Source organism: Miscanthus floridulus, chromosome 4 (genome assembly GCF_019320115.1).
Source record: "Miscanthus floridulus cultivar M001 chromosome 4, ASM1932011v1, whole genome shotgun sequence".
Taxonomy (NCBI): domain Eukaryota; kingdom Viridiplantae; phylum Streptophyta; class Magnoliopsida; order Poales; family Poaceae; genus Miscanthus; species Miscanthus floridulus.
In genome coordinates this window covers 99,014,783-99,038,553 of record NC_089583.1, presented here as the reverse complement: position 1 = coordinate 99,038,553, position 23,771 = coordinate 99,014,783, and the positions used below count along the sequence as shown (strand labels likewise).

Sequence of the window (23,771 nt, the reverse complement as noted above, 5' to 3'; positions counted from 1 at the left end):
TGAACACAATGACACCAAACCAAGTCTTGGGAGATATCATGACCGATGATGCTTATAGAGATGATGATGAGAAGGAAGAAAAGAGGGAGAAGAAAGATGAAAAGAAGGATGAAAAGAAGAAGAGCGTGGCATTCAAGGCCACATCATCCAAGGGCAAAGCAAAGCAAGAAACATCAAGTGAGGATGATGATTCATGGGATGATAGTAATGATGAGAAGATGGCTCTCTTTGTCAAGAGGTTTGGCAAGTTCATGGTAAAGAAAGGCTACCGTGCAAGAAGAAAGAAGTATTCATCCAAGAACAAAGATGAGTCAAGAAGATGCTTCAAGTGTGGAAGCAAAGATCATCTTGTTGCTCAATGCCCATATAATAGCGACAATGATGATGACAAGAAGAACAAGAAGAAGGACAAGAAAGAAAAGAAGGAGAAGAAGGACAAGACATTCTTCAAGAAGAAGAAGGGTGGATCATATGTGGTCACTTGGGATAGTGATGCTTCCTCAAGTGATGATGATGATGATAGTGATGATCACAAGACCACCAAGAAGAAGGTTCTTGCAAGTATAGCAATCAATGAGAAGCCTTCTCTCTTTGACTCTCCATCATGCTTCATGGCTAAGGCCACAAAGGTACAAACTTGTGATGATGGAAGTGATAGTGAACATGATAGTGATAGTGATAATGATGATGATGAACCTACAAAAGATGAATTAATTGACATGCTAGAAGATGCTAGAGAACACTTTGACATCTCAAGAAAGGAATGCAAAAGCTTGCGAAAGGAACTAAAAGCCCTTAAGCAAGCATTTGATGAGCTTAGTGCATCTCATGAGAGGCAAGAGGATGCCCATGAGAAGCTTGGCAAGGCTCACAAAAAGCTTGAAAAAGCTCATTCCACCTTGCTTAATGAACAAGATAAAAAGAAGCATGTTGAAACTTGTGATGTAGGTTTAACTTGTGATTTAATTGATACATCACTATCTATGCCTATCATTGTTCCTCCAACTAACCCTTCTTGTAGCACTTCCACTTCTACCTCATCTAGTAGTGATGGTCACACTTGTGATACCTCACTAGTGGTTGAGAATGAGAACCTCAAGAAGGAGGTAACTAAGCTCACTCACACCTTGGCTAAAGCTTATGGTGGTGAGGACCGCTTGCTTATGGCCTTGGGTAGCCAAAGAGCTTCTCTCTACAAAGAGGGATTGGGCTATACCCCCAAGAAAGGCAAGGCGGCCTTTGCTCCTCACAAGACAAGTTTTGTGAAGAACAATGGTCGGTTTTGCACTAGTTGCAAGCAAGTTGGTCATAGAGAGCATGAATGCACCAACAAAAGCAAAAATGCTAATGTATCCTCTATTAAGCTTAATTCTTCCTATATGCTTGTTAAGGGTACAAATGGTGTGAAGGCTAAGTTCATTGGCAAACCATGGATGGGCTCAAAGAAGAAAGCCATTTGGGTGCCAAAGAGCTTGGTTACTAACCTTCAAGGACCCAAGCAAGTTTGGGTACCTAAAAGGAATTGATCTTCTTTTGTAGGTCAATTACAAAGCCGGAGGAAGGCATTGGGTTCTTGATAGTGGGTGCACTCAACACATGACCGGTGATGCAAGAATGTTCAACTCAATCAACACCAATGGCAACGATGGCTATGATAGTATCACATTTGGTGACAATGGCAAAGGCAAAGTCAAAGGGCTTGGTAAGATTGCAATATCCAATGACTTGAGCATATCCAATGTGTTGCTAGTAGAGAGCTTGAACTTCAATTTGCTATCCGTGGCTCAATTGTGTGATCTTGGATTCAAATGCATATTTGGAATAGATGATGTAGAGATCATAAGTGTAGATGGCTCTAACTTGATCTTCAAAGGCTTTAGATATGAGAATCTATACTTGGTTGATTTCAATGCTAGTGAAGCTAGATTGTCTACATGCTTGTTCACTAAGTCTAGCATGGGTTGGTTATGGCATAGAAGGCTTGGTCATGTTGGAATGAAACAATTGAATAGATTGATTAAGCATGACTTAGTTAAAGGCTTGAAAGATGTTGTGTTTGAAAAAGATAAGCTTTGTAGTTCTTGTCAAGCCGGCAAACAAGTTGGAAACACCCATCCTAAGAAAAGCATGATGAGCACTAGTAAAGCATTTGAGTTATTGCACATGGATTTGTTTGGGCCAACACAATACACTAGTATCGGTGGAAATAAATATGGATTTGTGATAGTGGATGACTACACTAGATACACATGGGTATTCTTTCTAGTGGACAAAAGTGATGTGTTTACAACATTCAAATCATTTGTCAAGGGCATTCACAATGAGTTTGAAACAACCATCAAGAGAGTTAGAAGTGACAATGGTAGTGAGTTCAAAAACACTAGAATTGATGAGTTGTGTGATGAATTTGGAATTAGACATCAATTCTCGGCCAAGTACACACCTCAATCAAATGGCCTTGTTGAGAGAAAGAATAGAACACTCATTGATATGGCAAGGTCTATGCTTAGTGAGTACAATGTGAGTCAATCTTTTTGGGCCGAAGCTATCAACACGGCTTGCTATTGTAGCAACCGCCTCTATTGTCACCGATTGAAAGAAAAGACACCATATGAGCTCTTGAATGGTAGAAAGCCCAACATTGCATATTTTCGGGTCTTTGGTTGCAAATGCTATATCTTGAAGAAAGGCACAAGATTGGGCAAGTTTGACAAGAAATGTGATGAAGGATTCCTACTTGGCTATTCCACCACAAGCAAAGCATATAGAGTTTGGAATTTGGATAGTGGTACTCTTGAGGAAGTTCATGATGTTGAATTTGATGAAACCAAGGGTTCACAAGAAGAGAATGAGAACTTGGAAGATGTTAGAGGCATTCAACTTTCAAATGCCATGAAGAACATGGATGTTGGTGAATTGAGGCCTAGGCAAGTGAATGATGATGAAGATGATCAAGTGCAAGTGCTCTCCAACTCAAATGTGCAAGATGATACAAATCAAGATAGTGCAAGTAACTCTCATGACATTGATCAAGATCAAATGGCTAGTACATCATCTCAACTAAATGATCAAGCAAGTGCAAGCAATCAAGTTCCAATCCTTCAACCGACAAGTATTGCAAGAGATCATCCTTTGGATACAATCATTGGAGATATTTCAAGAGGTGTACAAACAAGATCAAGATTGGCATCATTTTGTGAACACTTCTCTTTTGTGTCATCCATTGAACCAAAGAAGATAGATGAAGCTTTGAAGGATGTTGATTGGGTGAATGCTATGCATGAAGAATTGAATAACTTCACAAGAAATCAAGTATGGGAATTGGTAGAAAGACCAAAGGGACACAATGTGATTGGAACCAAATGGGTCTTTAGAAACAAGCAAGATCAAGATGGGATAGTTGTAAGGAACAAAGCAAGATTGGTAGCACAAGGCTATACACAAGTTGAAGGTCTTGACTTTGGAGAAACATATGCCCCGGTTGCTAGATTGGAAGCAATTAGAATCTTACTAGCCTATGCTTGTGCTCACAACATAAAGCTCAATCAAATGGATGTTAAGAGTGCATTTCTCAATGGCTACATCAATGAAGAAGTATATGTTGAGCAACCTCCCGGTTTTGAAGATGATAAGAAGCCCAACCATGTGTACAAGTTGAAGAAAGCATTGTATGGTTTGAAGCAAGCACCTAGAGCATGGTATGAGAGATTAAGAGATTTCCTACTCTCTAAAGGGTTCACAATGGGCAAGGTTGACACCACTCTTTTCATCAAGAAGATTGGAAAAGATCTATTTGTATTGCAAATCTATGTAGATGACATCATATTTGGATCAACCAATCAAGAATTTTGTGATGAGTTTGGTAAGATGATGGCTAATGAGTTTGAGATGTCCATGATTGGAGAGTTGAGTTACTTCCTTGGTCTTCAAATCAAGCAATTGAAGAATGGTACATTTGTGAGTCAAGGCAAGTACATCAAGGACATGATCAAGAAGTTTGGAATGATTGATAGCAAAGTCATTAGCACACCAATGGGAACCAATGGCAACTTGGATAGTGATGCAAGTGGAAACATGGTGGATCAAAAGTTGTATCGGTCTATGATTGGAAGCCTACTCTATGTGACCGCATCAAGGCCGGATGTCATGTTTAGTGTATGCATGTGTGCAAGATTTCAAGCCTCACCAAGAGAAAGTCATTTGAAGGCTACAAAGAGGATATTGAGGTACTTGAAGCATACACAAAATGTTGGTTTGTGGTATCCCAAAGGAGCAAAGTTTGAGCTAGTTGGTTACTCCGACTCGGATTATGCGGGATGCAAGGTTGAAAGGAAGAGCACATCGGGCACATGTCAATTGTTGGGAAGATCACTTGTTTCATGGTCATCAAAGAAGCAAAATAGTGTTGCATTATCAACCGCCGAAGCCGAATACATATCCGCCGGTAGTTGTTGTGCACAAATACTTTGGATGAAGGCCACTTTGAGTGATTTTGGAATTAAGTTCAAGAAAGTGCCATTGCTATGTGACAATGAGAGTGCAATCAAGTTGACAAACAATCCGGTGCAACATGCAAGAACAAAGCACATTGATGTCCGCCATCATTTCATAAGAGATCACCAACAAAAAGGGGACATTTGCATTGAGAGTGTAGGCACCGAAGATCAACTTGCCGATATATTCACCAAGCCATTGGATGAGAAAAGGTTTTGCAAGCTAAGGAATGAGTTGAACATATTGGATTTCTCAAATATGTGTTGATGCACCCCCACTCATATGACATGCCTCTCCTTCGAGCAATCTAAGGTAAAAGTTGATTGGCATGACATACATCCTTGCTAAGGACATGTTTAGTGCATCTAGTCATATTTTCAATCTTAGTAGGATCTTGCAAATGGTTCTATCTTATTAGGCTCATTCATGAAAATCAAATGATTTTGATGTCTATATGATATCACTATTGCTTCTATGCTTGACTTGATCTAGTGATGGCATATGACATGTTTATGGGCTTGTAAACCTAGTGTTTAATCTAGAAAATGAACTATAAGTGTTTAACTCAACATGGTACAAGATAACCCTTATTTGGAGGTGTGAAGAAGCTTGTCCTTGGATCAAACCGAGTTAAATATCTTTGGGAAATAATCTAGAATTGAACCAAATTTGGGAAAATGACCCTCACCCCATTGATTGACATTGATAATCTCGACCCTACAAGTAATTCTATTTAGAACCTTTGTGGTCATTGATGACAAAGGGGGAGAGAAACAAAGATAAAGGGGATAAGGGGGAGAGAAACAAAGGAAATGGATCAACTAAAATTTTGAGCACACAAGTAGGGGGAGCAAGCTCATGAACTTGTATGGTGCATTTGAATGTGCATTTCATATGTTTGCTTGCATGGCACAAGTTTTAAAATTCAATATCTATGCTTGTGTGGTGTATGCTAGTTGTCGGTTTGAATGATGAAATGAAAACTAGCATGCATAGGATATCTAGTTATTTCACTTCCAAATATTTCTAAGTGGTATTAAGCTAACCATGGTGCTAAGGATGGTATATTGGTGCACTCCGATTGGTATCACGCTTCAAAGGTCCATCTTTTATACCTTAGCATCATATGGTAGACATTGACTCCTACATTTCCTATCTAAGCATATGTGCACGCTTCAATCCAAACTCTTAGCACATATGTAGGGGGAGCAATTGCTACCACTTAGGGTTCATGAAACTTGTCTATATCCTTTTACACATGGTAAATATGCTTGGGCAAGCAACATGAATTCAATTGAATTTCAATTCATATCTTTGTATTAGGGTTGTCATCAATTACCAAAAAGGGGGAGATTGAAAGCTCTAGTTTGGTTTTGGTGAATTGATGAAACCCTAAGTGCTAACCTAGTTCATCAAGTGATCATGAGATAGGTAGCACACTTCAAGTAGAGAAGCAAATGAAGATCATAACATGACAATGGTGATAGCATGGAGATGATCAAGGGCTTAAACTTGAAGAGAAGAAAGAGAAAAACAAAAAGCTCAAGGCAAAGGTATAAACCATAGGAGCTATTTTGTTTTGGTGATCAAGACACTTAGAGAGTGTGATCACATTTAGGTTTGATAGCCGTACTATTAAGAGGGGTGAAACTCGTATCGGAATGCGGTTATCAAAGTGCCACTAGATGCTCTAACTCATTGCATATGCATTTAGGATCTAGTGGAGTGCTAACACCCTTGAAAACATTTGTGAAAATATGCTAACACATGTGCACAAGGTGTTTGCAGGGTTGAGATGGGTTTGGGTCCCTCTCTCCCTCCCGCCGAGCTTGCGAGGCGGGATTCGGCGCTTTTGGAAAAATGAAATGTCTATTTTCTATTGCGCCGGATGCAAAATTCTTGGTGATTGGCTCATTGGAGCAAGGGTGAAGAAGTTAGAAGTGAAAACGAGTTGGTCGCAAAGATGCCAGCGTCGGTCAACTGACCGGACGCTGGATCTGATTGCACCGGACGCTGGCAGGCTGCGTCCGGTCGCGCTGACGTACGGTGACACAGTAGCTGGAATGTGACCGGACGCTGGCTGCGTCCGATCGCATTCGACCGGACGCGTCCGGTCATGCTCGGGAGCTTACTGGAAACGATCGGACGCTGGGCCTTCAGCGTCCGGTCAGTTTATACCGGAGCGTCCGGTCAGGTCAAGTGACCGTTGGAATCAGGACACGTGGTCGTCTGCGAGCGACCGGACGCTGGGGTCCAGCGTCCGGTCAACACGACTGGAGCGTCCGGTCAGAACGCGTTTTGCCCAGTGAAGGGGTATAACGGCTCTATTTGATGGGGGCTCTATTTATAGCCCCATGGCCGGCTCAAGGGATAGCTCTTGCACATTTTCATTGACATAGCAACCTTGTGAGCCTAGCCAAAGGACTCCCACTCATCTACATCATTGATTCATCATCATAGTGAGATTGGGAGTGATCCAAGTGCATTGCTTGAGTGATTGCATCTAGAGGCACTTAGTGATCGTAGTTCGCTGCGGATTTCGCTTGTTACTCTTGGTGGTTGCCGCCACCTAGACGGCTTGGAGCAGCGAGGATCGTCGAGCGGAGGTGGTGATTGTCTCCGGCTCCGATCGTGGTGATTGTGAGGGGTTCTTGACCTTTCCCCGGCGGAGCGCCAAAAGGTACTCTAGTGGATTGCTCGTGGCTTGTGTGATCCTCATCTTGTGTTGGTTGTGCGGCACCCTATTGAGGGTTTGGCGTGTGAAGCCAATTAGCGCGTGAACCTCCAAGTGAGTGAATCGCCACAACGAGGACTAGCTTGCCGGCAAGCAAGTGAACCTCGGTAAAAAATCATTGTCTTCATCATTGATTCCGAGGTGATTGGTCTTCATTGTTATTCATCTTTGTGATTGATTGGCTCTTCATCTACACGGCGGTATAACTATCCTAACCACTCTCTTTACTTTACCGTAAACTAGTTGACAAGCTCTTTAGTGTAGCTAGTTGTGAGAGCTTGCTTGCTTGGTTGGTGTGGCTCTTTAGTTAGTCTTTGAGAGCACACTAACATAGGATAGTGTCTTTGCTATTGTGTGAATAGACACTATCTAAACTAGAATTGTGGTAGGTGGCTTGCATTTTAAGTAGGCTAGTGCAACACTCGCTTCGCCTCATAATTGTCTAACCATTTGGTTAAGTGTTGTTGTAGAAATTTTTATTAGGCTATTCACCCCCCCTCTAGCCATTAGGACCTTTCACACGCTCATAGACAAGACAACACCGCATGGCGGTAGCAATAGGTACAGTACCCACCATCCAAATACGGTTCGATAGGACACATGTACGATCCCACCCACTATGGAATGGGATCCATGACAAGAGCCTTGACTTAAAGGCCATCTAGACTGGCGAAGAGCCACTACCCCAGCAATCGAGATCATGGCCCTTAGCTCCTCAAGGCAACCAGGCGATCGACGACCTAGGGCGGCTACCAACTCCCGTACGACGCCCTAGGATACCAGGAGATGATGACGAAGATCACGATGGAGACCATGTCGCACAGGATGGCTGGCGAACCACCACTGTGTCTACAGTACCGCCACGGCCGGCATAGTAGCACCACGCCACACCATGCCACGACATGGCCGCTAGACCATGATGACAGCCACATCCGGACGTGCTCCACAAGATGGCGTAGCTTGCAAGCCAAGTTAGCTAGGCCCTCCCTCAGGCTCATGACCCTTTAGTCAGGAGAACCTATCGTCGGTAGTCCACCAAGGGGTATCCTGCGATGGTAGATTTGTCGGTGGGGGTGCGCGTAATCAGGAACCGGATGGTGACACAAGGCATAGAGACAGCGATTTAGATAGGTTTGGGCCGTCTGATCGATGTAATACCCTACGTCCTGTGTCTTTGGTGTATTGTATTGAGATGTAGTAGATAGATCTAGATGGATCTTGTCCGCTAGGGGACCCCTACCTCTTCTTATATACTCTAGAGGGGCAGGGTTACAAGGAAAGTAGCCTATTTGGTACTATATAATATCTTGTGGTGCACGCCGAGCAGCGCCATGCACGCCTTGATCTTGTGGTGCGGGCCACCTATGATGGTGCGGCCCATGTCTTATCTTGTGGATACCGGGGGCCATACCCCCACACCATGCCACAACATGGCCGCTATACCATGATGACAGCCACATCCGGACGTGCTCCATAAGATGGCGTAGCTTGCAAGCCAAGTTAGCTAGGCCCTCCCTCAGGCTTATGACCCTTTGGTCCAGAGAACCTACTGCTTTGTATGCACCCTAGCCCCAAACTCTATATAAAGGCAACCAGGGCACCGATCCACATTCATTTTGAGTCCCCTGCTCATTCACTCATTCTTCATTGTAGCAGGGCTCCTGAAGCTTACCTTTGGGCAGCCTGTCTCCTAGCTCTAGCTCTTCTTCTTCTTCCACCATTTTGCACCCCCACTATAAGAACTTTAGAGCATTCAAGTGAGGAACACGCACTCGATCATCTCTAAGACTAGACGTAGGGCTCTGGCCTGAACCAGTATAAATCCTCGTGTCTTTTGAATGCTACCATCTTCTTCCTAGAGAAGCACATCAATCATATAAATTTACTAGTCCGATTTATAAAACACCGATAGTTGGAACGCTAGGTAGGGGACAGTCGCGCACTCTTGATTGTTGAGAAGGAAGTGATGGCTCCTCGCACCACTGGTGGACTCATAGGTGGAATGGCCCACGACGGACACATCCGTCGTGAAAACTATGAGTTCATTGGCATCAAAGGGCCAGCGCCCGTGTCCACCTTCAGCCGTGGCCCGGACCTCCTCCCTGGAGATCTGGATCCCATGGTCTATGGTGGACACACTCCTAGAACTACCCACGAGGGCTGCATCCCAGAGTTCACCTATGTAGGGGGCCCTGTACCCTCTCTCATCACTAACCATGGCCAAAACTAACACCCAAAAAGCTAGAGGCCCATGGCTCATGGCGATCTCACCCAAGGAATGGCCCGCGGTGGCCACATCCTTATAGGGAATCATGAGATCGCCCGAACCAATGGGTTAACACCCATTGCTGGCTTCCACCCAGTCTAGACTCCCCGCGTAGGAAAGCTGGACCCTACGGTGGAGCCATGCCTTGGACAACGTCTCCACCGCCAGCAGAGCACAACGAGCCAGGGCACACACGAACGATGAAATCACCAACCACCACATGGCGTCATCGCTAGTGATCGAGTGGCTGGCCGGCGCCCAAGGGTGAAAATGGTACGGATATTTTCTGACCGTATTCGAGACCGAATTTGTTTAGAGGGGTTCAGATCTGTCCATATCCGAGTCTAGATATTTAACATCCAATACCGTATCCGAATACTCAAATCACATATTTATGATGTTGATATTTAATCGTATCCTATCCAGCATGGTTGACACTATCCGTATTCGAATCTGAATCCAGACAGAAATATGAAAACAAATGTGATATCAGTGATATTCGTTCGTATCCGATCCGTTTTCATCCCTACCTCCCTACCGGCGCCACACCATGCAGGGCCAAGCCCGGAACCAAGACCAAGCTTGGTGAACACAGAGCACGGGATGCATCTCATCTGTGCGCTGGGGATGTGGTCGTTTACCAGTGTTCTGTACCATAGTCCCATCTCCCATATATATGTGGCTTCGGGCGCCTTCTCATGCTAGCAAGTATTTATGCAATGCCCTCTCGTTCATGCTATGGCATGTGAACCCAAACTCACCTAACTCTGCTGCAACAAACAGCCAACAACCCAAGGGATAATGAACTGCATACATACGTTGAATTAAACCACATCCAGACCACGGTAGCTGTATATACATATATCTCTCGAATACACTATTCTCATGAAATCCCTGATGGAGCATAAAGGCAAAAGCAGCTCAACATGAACATACTATGCCTTTTCTTTTTCCTTTCCTTTCTTTCTATCAAACTTAAACGACAATGGATTCTAAATGTAACTGCAGTACAAGCCTAACTGAGTTTGCACATTGCAGAACAGATAAAATACCACAAAGCAAAACGAGGATGCGACCAATCCCATCCTCCAACAATGGACTACCATGTCACAATCATATGAATATGAATCACTAATTCAATAACAAAAGCACAGCTTCTTGTGCGTTACATAGCAAACCTGACCAAAACAAGAACTAGCGTATGCAAATCGCAGAGGGCTACCAGCCTTGTGAAAAGAATAGGCTTGTGTATGAATTGCTTCACAACCAGGAAGCAGACTCTTTCAAGTATAAAAAAAATGCAATATAACAAATCCATGTAGTGTATCCCATGCAGCAATTGACCTGCAGAGTGAATCAATTAGAAAATTCAGTAAGGGCAGCACTTAGGAAGTTGAGCACATTTAGTCGAACGATTAAATACAAGAACTTTATGAACTATTTGCCGTCATGATAACCTGGCTACTTTGGATGCAGAGAAGAAGTAACTGAGAGCATTTACTGAAAAATCATCACGGTAGTCGAGAAAGAACTTTAAAAGCACTTCATAAGGAGATACATATCATCTGACTTGAATTACAAAGATCATGGGCTCATGGCACAAACAATGAATTGTAGTCTGGTGGTAAAACTGTACAAAGAACACCAAACTGGTGTCGGACTCCATAAACCCACAACCTTTTAAGATGATCTGAGCTGCTGCAAGCAAACATGCTTAAGTTTACTTTAAAGCCACCTTAAAAGGAATTTTATAGTCAGAGTTCACACCAGTGGTAAAATTTGCCTACTACCTAGGTTGAAGTCAGACAGATCATGAAAAACTGTACAACTGGTAACAGTCACCCCATAAAATTATTTTACATAGCATTGACTGGATCGATGATATAGTGTTGCAACTATGAATGCACATTTGAACATTTGATGGATTTAATGATATAATGTTGCCCCCTTGAATGCACAATCAAAAAGCAATAAAGTTCATATATCAGAGGATGTGAATTTAATCAGTAAGTACTAACATCTATCGATGATAAAAGTGGAAACAGCACCAAGCATGTGCTAGGGATTGGGGACTCAAGAATCCTAGTGCTGGACTAAAAAGGATGTACCCAGTGCAAAGAGCTCCCGCTCTGTGTGGGGTCTAGGAAAGGGTCTCAGTGGCAAGCCTTACCCTCGCATGTGCAATGCGAGGAGACCGCGACTCGAACCCGGGACCTTCCGGTCACAGGCGGTAAGACTCTACCGCTTGCACTAGGCCCGCCCTTCAATCCTAGTGCTGGACTATGTTAAGAAAATATTTTCTTGGGAAAAAAACGCAACCAACTTGTGCCACCACAATCAGATCACCACTACAACAGTATCTTCAAAGCAAAGCGCATCAATCGTCCCCCAAAACCACATGGAATGGAAAAGATCCATAGTCACAAACATTTAATTAGAAAGTGCAAGAGTGCAGGTAAAGGAAAACTCAACAAATATCATAGTGCATACTGCATCCTCGTATGAATAAAACTAATCTATTACAAGATAAACATACAGTTATTGTACTCACCGAAAAGAGAAAAGTGGCACTGATAAAAAAGCCTTCAAATTAAATATGCTGTAGAGCAACTCCATGAGTACTATATATGTTCAAGTGCAGTATGCAATTGTGGAACTCTTCGCCTAAATAATGGCTCAAGGCGAAAGGATGGAACACCACGCAGCCACCGTTTAATGTCATACATTTCATTCCAAGCTTGAACAATTTCATCAATCTTGAAGCCCAAACCTACAAAGAAATTGGGTAATCATAGTTAATACTTTCTCCACTGTTTTTGAACTTTCAAGGGTGACTTTGAATAATAAGGGCGGGATTTGGAAACATTCAGCACACCATACAATGCTCAGCCACTAACAGTTACTGATTGTGCTACATAATCATCATTTTCACAATGTTTCGAAGAAATGATCTTAAGGCACAGAAAATAATCTGAAAGTGATTTAACACTTAATGAATGTGCTACATATAAACTTTTAAACAATGATAATAGGTGAACTCCCAAATGTAAAGGTCCAATGATTAATTTAACAAACTCAGTGTGACTACTACAAAGGATTCACAAAAACAGATGGTATTCAGCACAATTTAATTAACACTTTGCATAATCCCTTTATAATTCTTGTATTCTCCAGCAAAATCAACAGCGTAGTTTTCACATAAAAAAATAGAAAAAGCAGTAAATTTCTCTTACCATCTTGGGCAGTTTCATTGGCGCAGTGGTTTTTCACCAGCACAGCAATATCTGTGGCAGAAGCTCCCCCAAGTTTAAACTTTTCAATAGCAGCCATCAGACAATCCTCCCACATTGGAAGACCTAATTTAAATTCCACAACTGAACGCTCATAAAGGAGCATACCCCATAAAATGTTTATCTGAGACCTTAAATTGGAAGCCTGTTCAGCCGCATCATCAGTGGATACATCCTTGATATACTCCTCCAAGCCCATCTTCTCTAGCACAACATTCTCCAGGCTAGGTTTAGATCGATTCTTCAGACGCTGTTCTTCCATTAACTCCCACATCTCTATACCCTTCTCAATGTTATCCTCGGCTTTATTGAAGACCTCTAGGATTTCGGAAGAACAGCTGTCCAAATCTGCGTTACTACCAATTGCATAGTACCATGACAGTTTTGCTTGTTCAAACTGCTGATGCGCAAGTGCAAGGAAACCTTCAAAAAAGTCTGGCTTGGCCTTCACAGCATCTTCATATCTCTTTCCAGCCTTATTGTATTCATCCCTTGCCCATTCATATGCTTCCTTCACCTGCTCAAGCACCAATTCTCTTGGGGAGTCTCCTGATAGCAGCAACCTCTTCCTGGCCCGGGACATATGAACATTACCCCAGTGGAAAAATGCAAGTGCTGCCATCTCCTGGAAGTTTCCCTCAGCAAGATTAAACACCTCCTGGGCTTCTTCAGTAGTAATAGTGTCCTCGATTGCCTCAGTGTAGAGCTTCATACTAACCTCATGGAGGTCCAGGTACTCATCAGAGCTAATCCCAACATGGTTCTTGAAAAGCTGAGCGAATTGCACAATCCAATCATCAATACAAGTCACGGTGCTCCTGTCCTCATCCTGCCGATTGCTTCTGATACTCCCATTATCCGAAGCGCTGTTTACATTTCTCTCCAATGGCCCACTATTGGTGTCATCAACATAAGGTTCATGCTCTGGATTGGCCTCAGTAACATACAGCCGAAGTGAGCTCCCAGCCTCAGCCAAGGCCTCAGCCCATTTCAGCTCATCCTGGTTGGTGATTGTCACAAGATCACCCTCCTTGTCCTTGTACTTGACAAGAACAGCCTTGAGCCCAGGAAACTTGCTCCGGACGGCCTCGCGCAGCTGTGCCATGCTGCAGCTCACCGGCACCTGAGCCCACCTTATGTCCTCCCCAAACACAAGTTTCACCTGCCTTCGCTGCTCCTCCACTTCCTCCTCTTTGACAGCTTCCACAATCTTCTGTTCCTCGACCTCCTCCACAGCAGCAGCCGCAGCCTTGGCAGCAAACTTCCGTCCTCCCCTTTTCTTGCGCGGCTTCTGCTTGGGCGCAGCGGCCACCACCTCCTCCGGCGTGGGCATGATCTCCTTGTCGTCCAACACAATCCCCTTCTCCTCCATGGCCTTCTTCACCCTGTCGGCCACATCCAGCGCAGTGAGGTTGTTGGGCTCCAGAGCGAGCACCTTGTTGACGTCCCTGCAGGCGAGGTCGAGCCTGCCCAGCGCATCGAAGCAGCGCGCCCGCTTGAGCAGCGCCTTGGTGTACTTGGGCGACGTCTCGAGCGCGACGTTGCACTCGTTGATGGCGCGGTAGTAGTCGGGCGGGCTCATCTGCATGTAGCAGGCGGCGATGTTGCTGTGGAGGTAGGCGACGTCGGGGTGCGCCCGGGGCAGGAGCTTGATGGCCTTGTCGTAGTTGAGCAGCGCGCGGTCGTAGTCCCGGCGCTGGAAGAGCTTGTTGCCCTCTTCCTTGTGCTCCTGCGCCATGTCCGTGAAGAGGGTCTCGTCGCCGTCGAGGACCTTGGAGCCGGACCGCTCCAGCGACGCCGGCTTGCCCCCGTGGTCGCCGGACTTGCCGCCGCCGCCGGAGGCCCTCTTCTTCTTCAGCGACGGCTTGCCCATCTCCGGCAACAAATCTACAACCAAAAGGTTGCTCCTTTACCCTCCTCTCGTAATCACCAAACGCCGCCTCGAATCCTCAAGTAACTCCCAAATTCGACGGGACCAAGGTGGAATTCGACAAAAATCTCACCTTTCTCCTGTCAAACCGTGGCAAACGGAGCAATTGAAAGCAAGAATTCGAGAGCGCCGCTCGTCTTAAAAACCAAGAAGAAGCGACCAAATCTCCAGCAAGACTGGAGGAAGGGGAGGGGGAGGAAACCCAACTACCCCAAGTCAAAAGAAAGCGAAGGACAGAACGGAAACCAACAAGGCAGCGAAGACACGGTCGGAGCAGGGAATCTCCCTCTCTCGTGCGTGCGGCTGGGGATTGACGAATTGTTGGGATGCGTGGAACGGAATAAACGAACAAACTGCAAGTACGCTTAACGGCTCAAGCAAGGGAAATGAAGAGCAAGACATCAATCTTCTGTAGCCTTAAGCTTCTGGTCTACTAATCCTTTTCTTTCAGCTGGCGACCTGGCGTGGTCTCGTGGAGCAGGTGCTAAAGAACGAGAAAGGAAGGGTCGGGCAGTGCTCCACTAATCTTTTTGATTAGCGTGTGTGGTTGGTTTGCGGGAACGGCTACGCCGCTGCGGGTATACGGGACCTGGTCGGCGTCGGCGGGCGCGTGTGGTGACAGCCAAGTCGCGGGCGCCGCCAGCCGGCCGATGCGCTGGGTGTTGCGGTGCGTGTGGTTGTGGTGTGGAAGCAACAACGGTGGACGGTGGTTGGCGCCGGACTGCCGATTGTGACATGCCCAAACGGGGCCGTCCTGCGTCAGCCGTCAGCGTCATGGGCTCATGGCCTGACCTGATTAAATTAAAATTAAAATAAAAATTAAACACGCGCTAAACCGCCGCCGCCACCCGAGGATTAGGGGCTTGTTTGGCAGGGCTCCTCTCCGGCTCCGGCTCCGGCTCTTCCAGAGGAGCCCTGCCAAACGTTTTCTTGGAGAAGCCGTTTTTCAGTAAAAAACAGAGGAGCCGGAGCCGTTTTGGAGGAGCCCCTCAGGAGGAGCCGTGCCAAACAAGCCCTAGGTTAGGGTTTCCTGCCTCGGCTGCGTCGCGTTCACTCTCTTTCGCCACCGGGCCAGGCCGGGCCTCCCATTGCCAAGTGGGAGCTTTTGTAAGCCTCCTGGGTCGACTCGTACAAATGGGCCGGAATAGGCCCATTTGTTGGCCCACGTGCACCCTGACTCCTGACTGGCTGAGCCCCTCTCCGTGACGTGCGTCGACCAATCAGCGCGTGCCATGTCAGACTCGCTGCTCTCACCGACGAGCGGGTCCCAGCCCGTCAAAGGGGATCTGCACGGGAACTTCTCTCTCTTCCGTAAGCACTTCCCGAGAAAACGAAGACAGAGGGAAGGAAACTGCAGTGAAGTCGCCGGCGCCGCCGCCCGCCGCGACAGGAGGAAGGAGAAGGAGCAGCAGCGGCAGGGCAGGCCCGGCGATCTCGGCTGCTGCGGCACGGTAAGGGAGGAAGCGGAAGCCGCGACAGGATGCACTCCTTTGGGCACCGCGCCAACGCGGTGGCAACGTTCGGGGTCACCATAGTGGCCGCGATGTGCTTCGCCGCCTCCTTCTCCGACAACTTCAACACCCCGACACCCACCGCCTCCGTCAAGGTACCACACCCCTTTCCCCTGCCCCCACCCTGTCTCTCTCAATCCCGTCGAGCCTGCCCGCCTGCCTGTGTCCGATCTCCGCCGGCGTATTTATCTTAATTCGTGACTTCGAGCGTGGGCGGCTCGATCTGCTTGCACAATCTTCATGTGTCATGCTAACGGGATCCCCATCGTTTGGGTTACACAGATCTTGAATATAAACTGGTTCCAGAAGGAGGCCAACGGCAACGACGAGGTAACTCATCTCCGTATCCTTTTTTGTTTGCAAATTAATCAAAATTAGCATCAGACTAGTTGTGTCAGATATGTGCCTCGAGTTTGTAACGATTAGTTACTGTCTTTTGTTCGTTCAGGTTAGCATGACGCTCAACATTTCGGCAGACCTTTCATCTCTTTTCACGTGGAACACAAAACAGGTAATGTCTATTTCTGGTACTTCAGACCTTTTCCCCTTATGTTCACCGTTTCCAGTTTCCATATCATCACTAAGTTTTACTGCACAAGAAAGTATGGTTTTAGCTTTATGTACGAGGTCAACACTGAAAAGTAACTGAAGAGGAATCCTCGAGCACAGGAAGTACTCTCTCGTTGCCGTTTGCGTCTTTGAGCAAATGCGACTTTGAGCCTGAGTTTTGGTTAACTGTATTATGGTGTTCTCAGTTGTTGCAGAATGATCTACGAAAAATATAATGGAAATTTGCCAGTCAGAAAATTTCAGTGTATTATAATACATCTGTACAACTGAATCTCTAATGCACCTGATCTATAAGTGCTGTTCAAGCGAAACTTTAGAAGGTTCTCGCTTCTGCTGCTTAACTTTACTTTTGTTGCATGATTGTAGGTGTTTGTTTTTGTGGCAGCAGAGTATGAGACTCCACAGAATGCTTTGAATCAAGTAAGTTTGTCGATTATTATTCTTGAGTTGATATCGATATGTTACTTGTGATCCTGTGATGTGGCCCATTATTATAGTGGCTCAGATGATTATCAGTTACTATTAGCCTGCATCAATTGTCCATAAAGGCATGAGAGTTTTCTGCTTGGGCCTGTAGTGCAATCTCATGCAATTGCCACTTGCTTAGCATTCTTCTTGGTCTGTCCTTCAACATACATTGGGAGTTGTGGCAGATGCATATAGCTACACAATTTGACCTAGCCCATTAGACTTTTCCATGTGTTATTGATGGGATTTTTTTCACCAGTATATGCAAATCTAGGTGAACTACAGTTGGAAGTATATATCAGGGAAAAATGAAGTCTGTTAGGTTAACTAATTCATGTCTTTCTAGACCAGCTAGCTAAACCTGGTCGAAGGAACATCAATAGTTGATATAAAGAATCTAGTTTGATTGCAACAGGCCCATAATAACATTTTAGAACAAGATAAACAGTCTGCTTGATGTTAGACTTTCGGGTAGCAACTTGAGACTATGCTCTATATATTTATGTGATATATAATCTTGGACTTAATGGATACCTGTACCAGTATGTCATTTGCACAATTACTGTTGATTTTCTGAACTTTGGGTGAGCAACTCAAGGCTATATTTTTATGTGATACAATCTTATGACTTCATAGAGAGAACATGGTCATAGCACGGTGGTAACACCTCCAAGTGAGGCTGCCAACCATGGCTTGAACCCTGGTTCTTGAAAAAAGAAGGCCCTCGCTGTGTGTTCCCTGTGATCCTGGCATGGTAGCTAAAGCTTTAGCTTGCAGATAGTAGCTGACTTTCAGGGCCTTTTCTTGACCTTAAGTGCAATGCCTTTGAAATGTCTATTCCCTTGGGTCAAGATATTTTAATTGACTATGGATATCTGTACCAGTATGATGTTCATAGCCCTATTGAATCATTTTTGTTGCCTTCTGAGGTTCTGTTATATTTCAGATTTTCCCTCTTATAACTATGTTGTATAAGTGTACTTGGATTATGTGACAGGTTTCCCTTTGGGATGGCATTATACCTGCAAAGGAGCATGCCAAGTTTTTGATTCATACCACAAACAAGTACAGATTTATTGACCAGGCAAGCACATTACATAGATTGAATGCTAATTTAATGTAGTCTATAAAATTTTATCATTGTGGCTGATGTACTTCGGTGTGATTATTATGAAATTTTTTATGAATGCGGATCTTTTCCCTTTTCTGTATATGTATTTTGAGCTACTTATAATTGCTCATGATGCCGAACCATGCGAACTATTTTTGCTTTTACATGACTTTCAGTATTGGAAGGGCGGGCCTGGTGCAAGCGGTAGAGTCTTACCGCCTGTGACCGGAAGGTCCCGGGTTCGAGTCGCGGTCTCCTCGCATTGCACAGGCGAGGGTAAGGCTTGCCACTGACACCCTTCCCCAGACCCCGCACAGAGCGGAAGCTCTCTGCACTAGGTACATGGCTTTCAGTATTGGGTCCCCACACCCATTTCCATGTGGTCCTTCGTTCTTGACATTAATTTTGGGTAGCTATATAAGTACAGGTTGACCCTTACTGGTGTACTGAGCATCCATTATTTTGGTTGATATCAATATCCTTTATTTGTGTTAGGATAGGTTTATAATGGTCTACGTTCTGTTCATTACTTCGATCAATGTGTATGTACACTTCGCGACTACCACAAAACTATTATGTACTGCGACTACGACACGATTCTTCAGAGATTGCATTGAATGGTTGATTAATGACTTGTTTTTATCTCATTACAGGGAAGCGATCTAAAGGGCAAGGAATTCAACTTGACAATGCACTGGCACATTATGCCAAAGACTGGCAAGATGTTTGCAGATAAGATAGTCATGACAGGCTATCGGCTCCCTGAGCAGTACAGATAGTCAGATAGATCATGAACAGGAGTGGAGGTCTGCAAGAAGTGTTAGTGGCAGTGGCATATAGCTGATCCTGAGCTTTTTGTTCTAATCTAAGTGGAACATGTAATCTTATAAGCTTGTACTTAAGCTGAACCAGGCAAAACAAAGTTGTAATTTGAGGAGATATGTATTGTTCAACTTTGCTTTGCCTATCAAATGTTATTCTGAACTTGGTATGCGTTGGCCTGAAACCCTCGATGCAATTTGCGAAGCAACTGGTGCACTCCATTTGAAAATTTATTTTTCCTTTTTCTTTTTCCCCGCTGGAAAAGTCAAGTTTGACAGATTCTTGTATTAGAGTATTTTGGCAATTGTTGTCAGGTGAAAAATACAAGGGGTAGCTGCTGGTAGCAGACCAGCAAATCGTTGATTGATCGCTGCCTTGTACTAGGTGTTCGGCTGCCCTTGGTGCGTTTCCGCTGCTGTTCTTGCGAGCTGATTCATCCTCATGGTTTAAAGTCCCCAGATACAGGCTTCATTTTAATGCAGTGCAAATGATCAGAGCTTTTTTCCTCAAAATGAAGATCAGAGCATATTACACTACCGTATCAACTTTTTGGCGGCCTGCAAAAACTCCGAATCTCCTCCATTGCTCTTCTATGCTGAATGCTGGATGTAGCTACAAGGAGGTGTCATTGTGCTACCCTGTCAGATTTTCTTCACATGAATATATAGTTTTCTCAATGTATTCTTCACATGAATATATAGTTTTCTCAATGTTCAATGTCTTCTTCACATGAATATAGCTTTTGCATGTATATGTATGGCAGAACAAGTCCGTTGCATCTACTGAGCACGAATGTGTGCACCCAGCTATGGAGAGCTTCCTCGACGTGATACCGGTAGATTATACTAGACCTTGAGAAGGCATTGAGTGGAGAAACAATCTCCAGCCCGATGCGCGACAGAACAAACTACTACAGCAACGATCGGATCATCACAGACAAGATTATTATTGATTCAGATTGGGTCCTTAGCCTGTATGACGATTCCATCTACTTTGTCAACAACGCTGCTGAAGATGACCAATATGAACCAGACAGCATCAGTTTCAAACGGCCAAACCCGATGAGTATATGGCGCTTCCGCCAAGCACTGTCCTCAACTTCAAACGCCATCACAAATTCACAATGTTGGCCTTCTCTGTTTTTTTTTTTGAGGGAAGCCATTTAGCGCATTTTATTAATCTCGGAACAGAGTTATATCATTCACCAAGGCTTCTAGGATAAAACTAGCTACTTCGTGGGCTACTTTGTTGGCTTCCCGATTACAATGTTCAATAGAAATAGATACAAAATCTTGCCACAGTTGGACGCATTCATCATATACCGGAGCACTAGCTGTTGCAGAGATGCCGTCCTGCTTCATCGTTTCGACCACCTCCAAGCAATCTGACTGAATCATGAGCCGTTTGCATCCTATCTGTTGTGCTAGTAACAGCCCCTCCCTGACTGCCATTGCCTCTGCCATCGGTGCATCTAGCACATGTTCAATGAATCGTGCAGCAGTAGCTATGAAAGAACCACTGGAGTCCCTGATCACAGCGCCTGTACTACCGGTGCCCCGGTCCTGATTGTAGCTTGCATCCACATTTAGCAATAAGTTACCTTCCGGTGGTTTCTTCCAGCCCTCCTTTGTTTTAGCCCTCTTCTTTACTGCTCTTTGATAGTTGGTCGTCAGCGTTGCGATTGCCATTGCCGATCTTGTCGGATTTTGAAGAGTATCACCATGGACAAGCTTCCTGCGTTCCCACCACAAATACCAACCACCAGTTAGGATTAATTCTGCCAATCCTACATTATTCAATGCATCTAGCTGTTTTGATGCTTTGATCATCTCCGCCACCACTACTGATCCCGACCGATCAACCTGCAACAAATTTTGAATATTGTTTGTCACTCCAAGCAATCGCCAAATTTCCTTTGCTCGGTTACAGGTGAAAAGAACATGTTTTATATCTTCACATCCCTCTTGGCAGGCTGGACAGCTGCCCAAATTTCCAATATGGCAATTTGCCAGGATCCCACGACAAGGTAGGAGGCCATGCAACACCCTCCAGCCGAAAATTTTGATCTTCGCAGGGACATCTAATTTCCATAGTTTTGACCACACTTTCTCATCACCCACGCCACTCGCTTGCCGATTCACCCTATTTGCACCAAACTTATGTAACCACTGGATATGATACGCTGATCCGACTAAGAAATACCAGTTTCGCTTATGGTGCCAGGCTACTACATCCTCTCTTCCTTGCACAAGTGGGATCTGTAGAATCCTGTTTGCATCCACTGTCTGGAACAGGTCCTTGATCAACTCCTCGTCCCACGTCCCAGTGATTGGGTTAATAAGTTCATCAACTGTAGTAAGCAAATTGTTCCCCCTTGGTGTTAATACTTTTAGATTGTGACTTGTTGGGATCCAGCTATCCTCCCAAATTTTAATTTGGGACCCATCTCCAACTCTCCAAATATATCCCTTTCTGAAGCACTCCAAACCTGCCAAAATACTTTGCCAAGTGTATGAGCTTCCACTTTTCTGCTTTGCATTCAAGAGCTTTCCATCAGGGTAGTATCTTGCTCTCAAAACTCTCGCACATAAAGAATCTGGTTCAAGCAGTAACCTCCACACTTGCTTAGCTAGTAGAGCCCGATTGAAACTTTCCAGATCTCTAAAACCCATACCTCCCCTTTTCTTTGGTATGCATAATTTCCACCAAGCCTTCTAATGAATTCTTTTATGGTCATCGTCATCATCCCCACCAGAATTGAGATATGGCGTCTGACATCCCTTTGCATATGTTTTTTGGGATTTTGAACACCATCATCGCAAAAACAGGCACGGCTTGAGCAATGGACTTTATCAAAATTTCCTTACCCCCATGCTTAAGAGCTTCTCCTTCCAGCCCTTTGTTTTAGCTCGAACTCTATCAATTAGATGTTGAAAACAGTAACTGCGGTCTATCCCTACCAATGCTGGCAGTCCAAGGTATTTATCGCTCAGTGACTTAGTAACAATACTGAGAGCTTCGCAAACCTCTGCCTTGACTGTTACATCTGTATTTTCACTGAAGAATATGCTGCACTTCTCATCACTAACTTTCTGTCCCGATTTTGCACAGTAGCGATCAAGCAATCTCTTCAGGTTATCTGCATTCTCCTTACTCGCCTGCATTAAGATTAGAGAATCATCTGCAAACAGCAAATGGGATACCACTGGTGCATCCCTGCAAACTCGAACTCCATGCAGCTCACCTCTACTTTCTGCTCCTTTCAATAATCTTGATAGACCTTCTGCCACCAAGAGAAAAAGGTAGGGGGATAAGGGGTCCCCCTGCCGCAGCTAAGGATGGCAACGGGTCGGGTTCGGATCGGGTGGAGTCTCCGTGCACCCAAAACCGAAACCCGAAATCGAAACCCGAATCCGCCCCGAAAACCGATTCGGGTGGAAATCCATCACTAAAACCAAACCCGCGGATACCCGAAACCCGAACGGATACCCGAAACCCGAATGGATACCCGAAACCCGCGGATATATATACACATATTCACATGTGTAAACAAGAGGCAACAAATAATAAATATTTTCATGAGTCAACTTAAATAAATTTAATAATCTAAGTAAACAAATTATTATTAGTATATTATAAAACATGAGTTTTAATTCCAAATGATTTATTTCGGATATCCATTGGATATCCATGGGTGGAAAACCAAACCCGAAACCGAACCCGATTGGTTTCGGGGCTCCGAACCCGAAAACCGTGGGTGAAAAACCATCCCCAAACCCGAACCCGCAGAACCTGAAACCCGCGGATATCCGCCCCAAACCCGATCCGTTTGCTAGCATTTTAGATATGACTTTGTACACCACGTTACACAAACTGATTGGCCAAAATTGGGACACCAAGGTTGGGTTGTTTACCTTGGGCGTTCCACCCTTATGGTATTTTTGCCGAATTCACAGCTTCCAACACTTCTTTCACCAAATCATCCCCCAAGAGCTCCCAAAATCTCTTGTAAAAGACTGCGTGCATACCATCTGGCCCTGGCACTTTAAGATCACCTATCTGAAAGAGCGCTTTCTTAACTTCCTCGTAAGAGAACTGAGCCATCAACCCGGCATTCATGTCTGGTGTAACATTACGTTGAACATCTGACAAGACACCCGGATCCAGATCTCCCACCTCTGATGTAAATAAGTTCTCAAAATAGTCTTGCACAATATTACACATTACCTCCCCGTCCTCCTGCATCATTCCATTATGATCTACCAACCCCTTAATTGTATTCTTCTTCCTCCTTTTCGTAGCGAAATTATGGAAGAAACTAGTGTTTCTATTTCCCTGCTTGATCCAGTTTGCCCTGGCGCGCTGGAACCAATGAATTGTTAGCCCACAGCAGCGGCTACAGTACCACAGCAGGGGGTCCTTTTCAGCGCCGCCTTCCCTTGTTGTGTGTTCACACAAGGAAGCAAGTAGATTATCTAATAATTCTTCCCCTAATTCTACTGCTATCCCTTGTACCCCCTCTATACCGGTCATCTCCTTCAGCTCCGTGAGTCGAAGACGTCCGAGCAGCTTGGT

General features: G+C 44.8%; 2 protein-coding genes across 3 annotated transcripts; one reads left to right on the top strand and one right to left on the bottom strand.

The window, feature by feature from the left end:
* Positions 1-10,293: 10,293 nt before the first annotated feature.
* On the bottom strand, positions 10,294-15,277 carry LOC136550114 (protein PHOX1-like). 2 transcript variants are annotated; one of them, XM_066541595.1, is made up of 4 exons: positions 14,788-15,277; positions 12,728-14,671; positions 12,046-12,264; positions 10,294-10,838 (listed from the first exon to the last, which is right to left on the bottom strand). In XM_066541595.1, exons 2-3 carry the CDS (start codon positions 14,655-14,657, stop codon positions 12,116-12,118), a joined length of 2,079 nt encoding a protein of 692 aa, XP_066397692.1. In that variant the 5' UTR covers positions 14,658-14,671; positions 14,788-15,277; the 3' UTR covers positions 10,294-10,838; positions 12,046-12,115. The 2 variants fall into 2 exon arrangements, with proteins under 2 accessions (XP_066397692.1, XP_066397691.1); XM_066541594.1 differs by having other exon boundaries at positions 12,728-15,277.
* A 741-nt stretch (positions 15,278-16,018) lies between these two features.
* Positions 16,019-19,413, top strand: LOC136552289 (signal peptidase complex subunit 3B-like). The gene is made up of 6 exons (XM_066543828.1): positions 16,019-16,320; positions 16,508-16,555; positions 16,674-16,736; positions 17,162-17,215; positions 18,261-18,347; positions 19,028-19,413. Exons 1-6 carry the CDS (start codon positions 16,195-16,197, stop codon positions 19,151-19,153), a joined length of 504 nt encoding a protein of 167 aa, XP_066399925.1. The 5' UTR covers positions 16,019-16,194; the 3' UTR covers positions 19,154-19,413.
* The last annotated feature ends 4,358 nt before the right edge of the window (positions 19,414-23,771 follow it).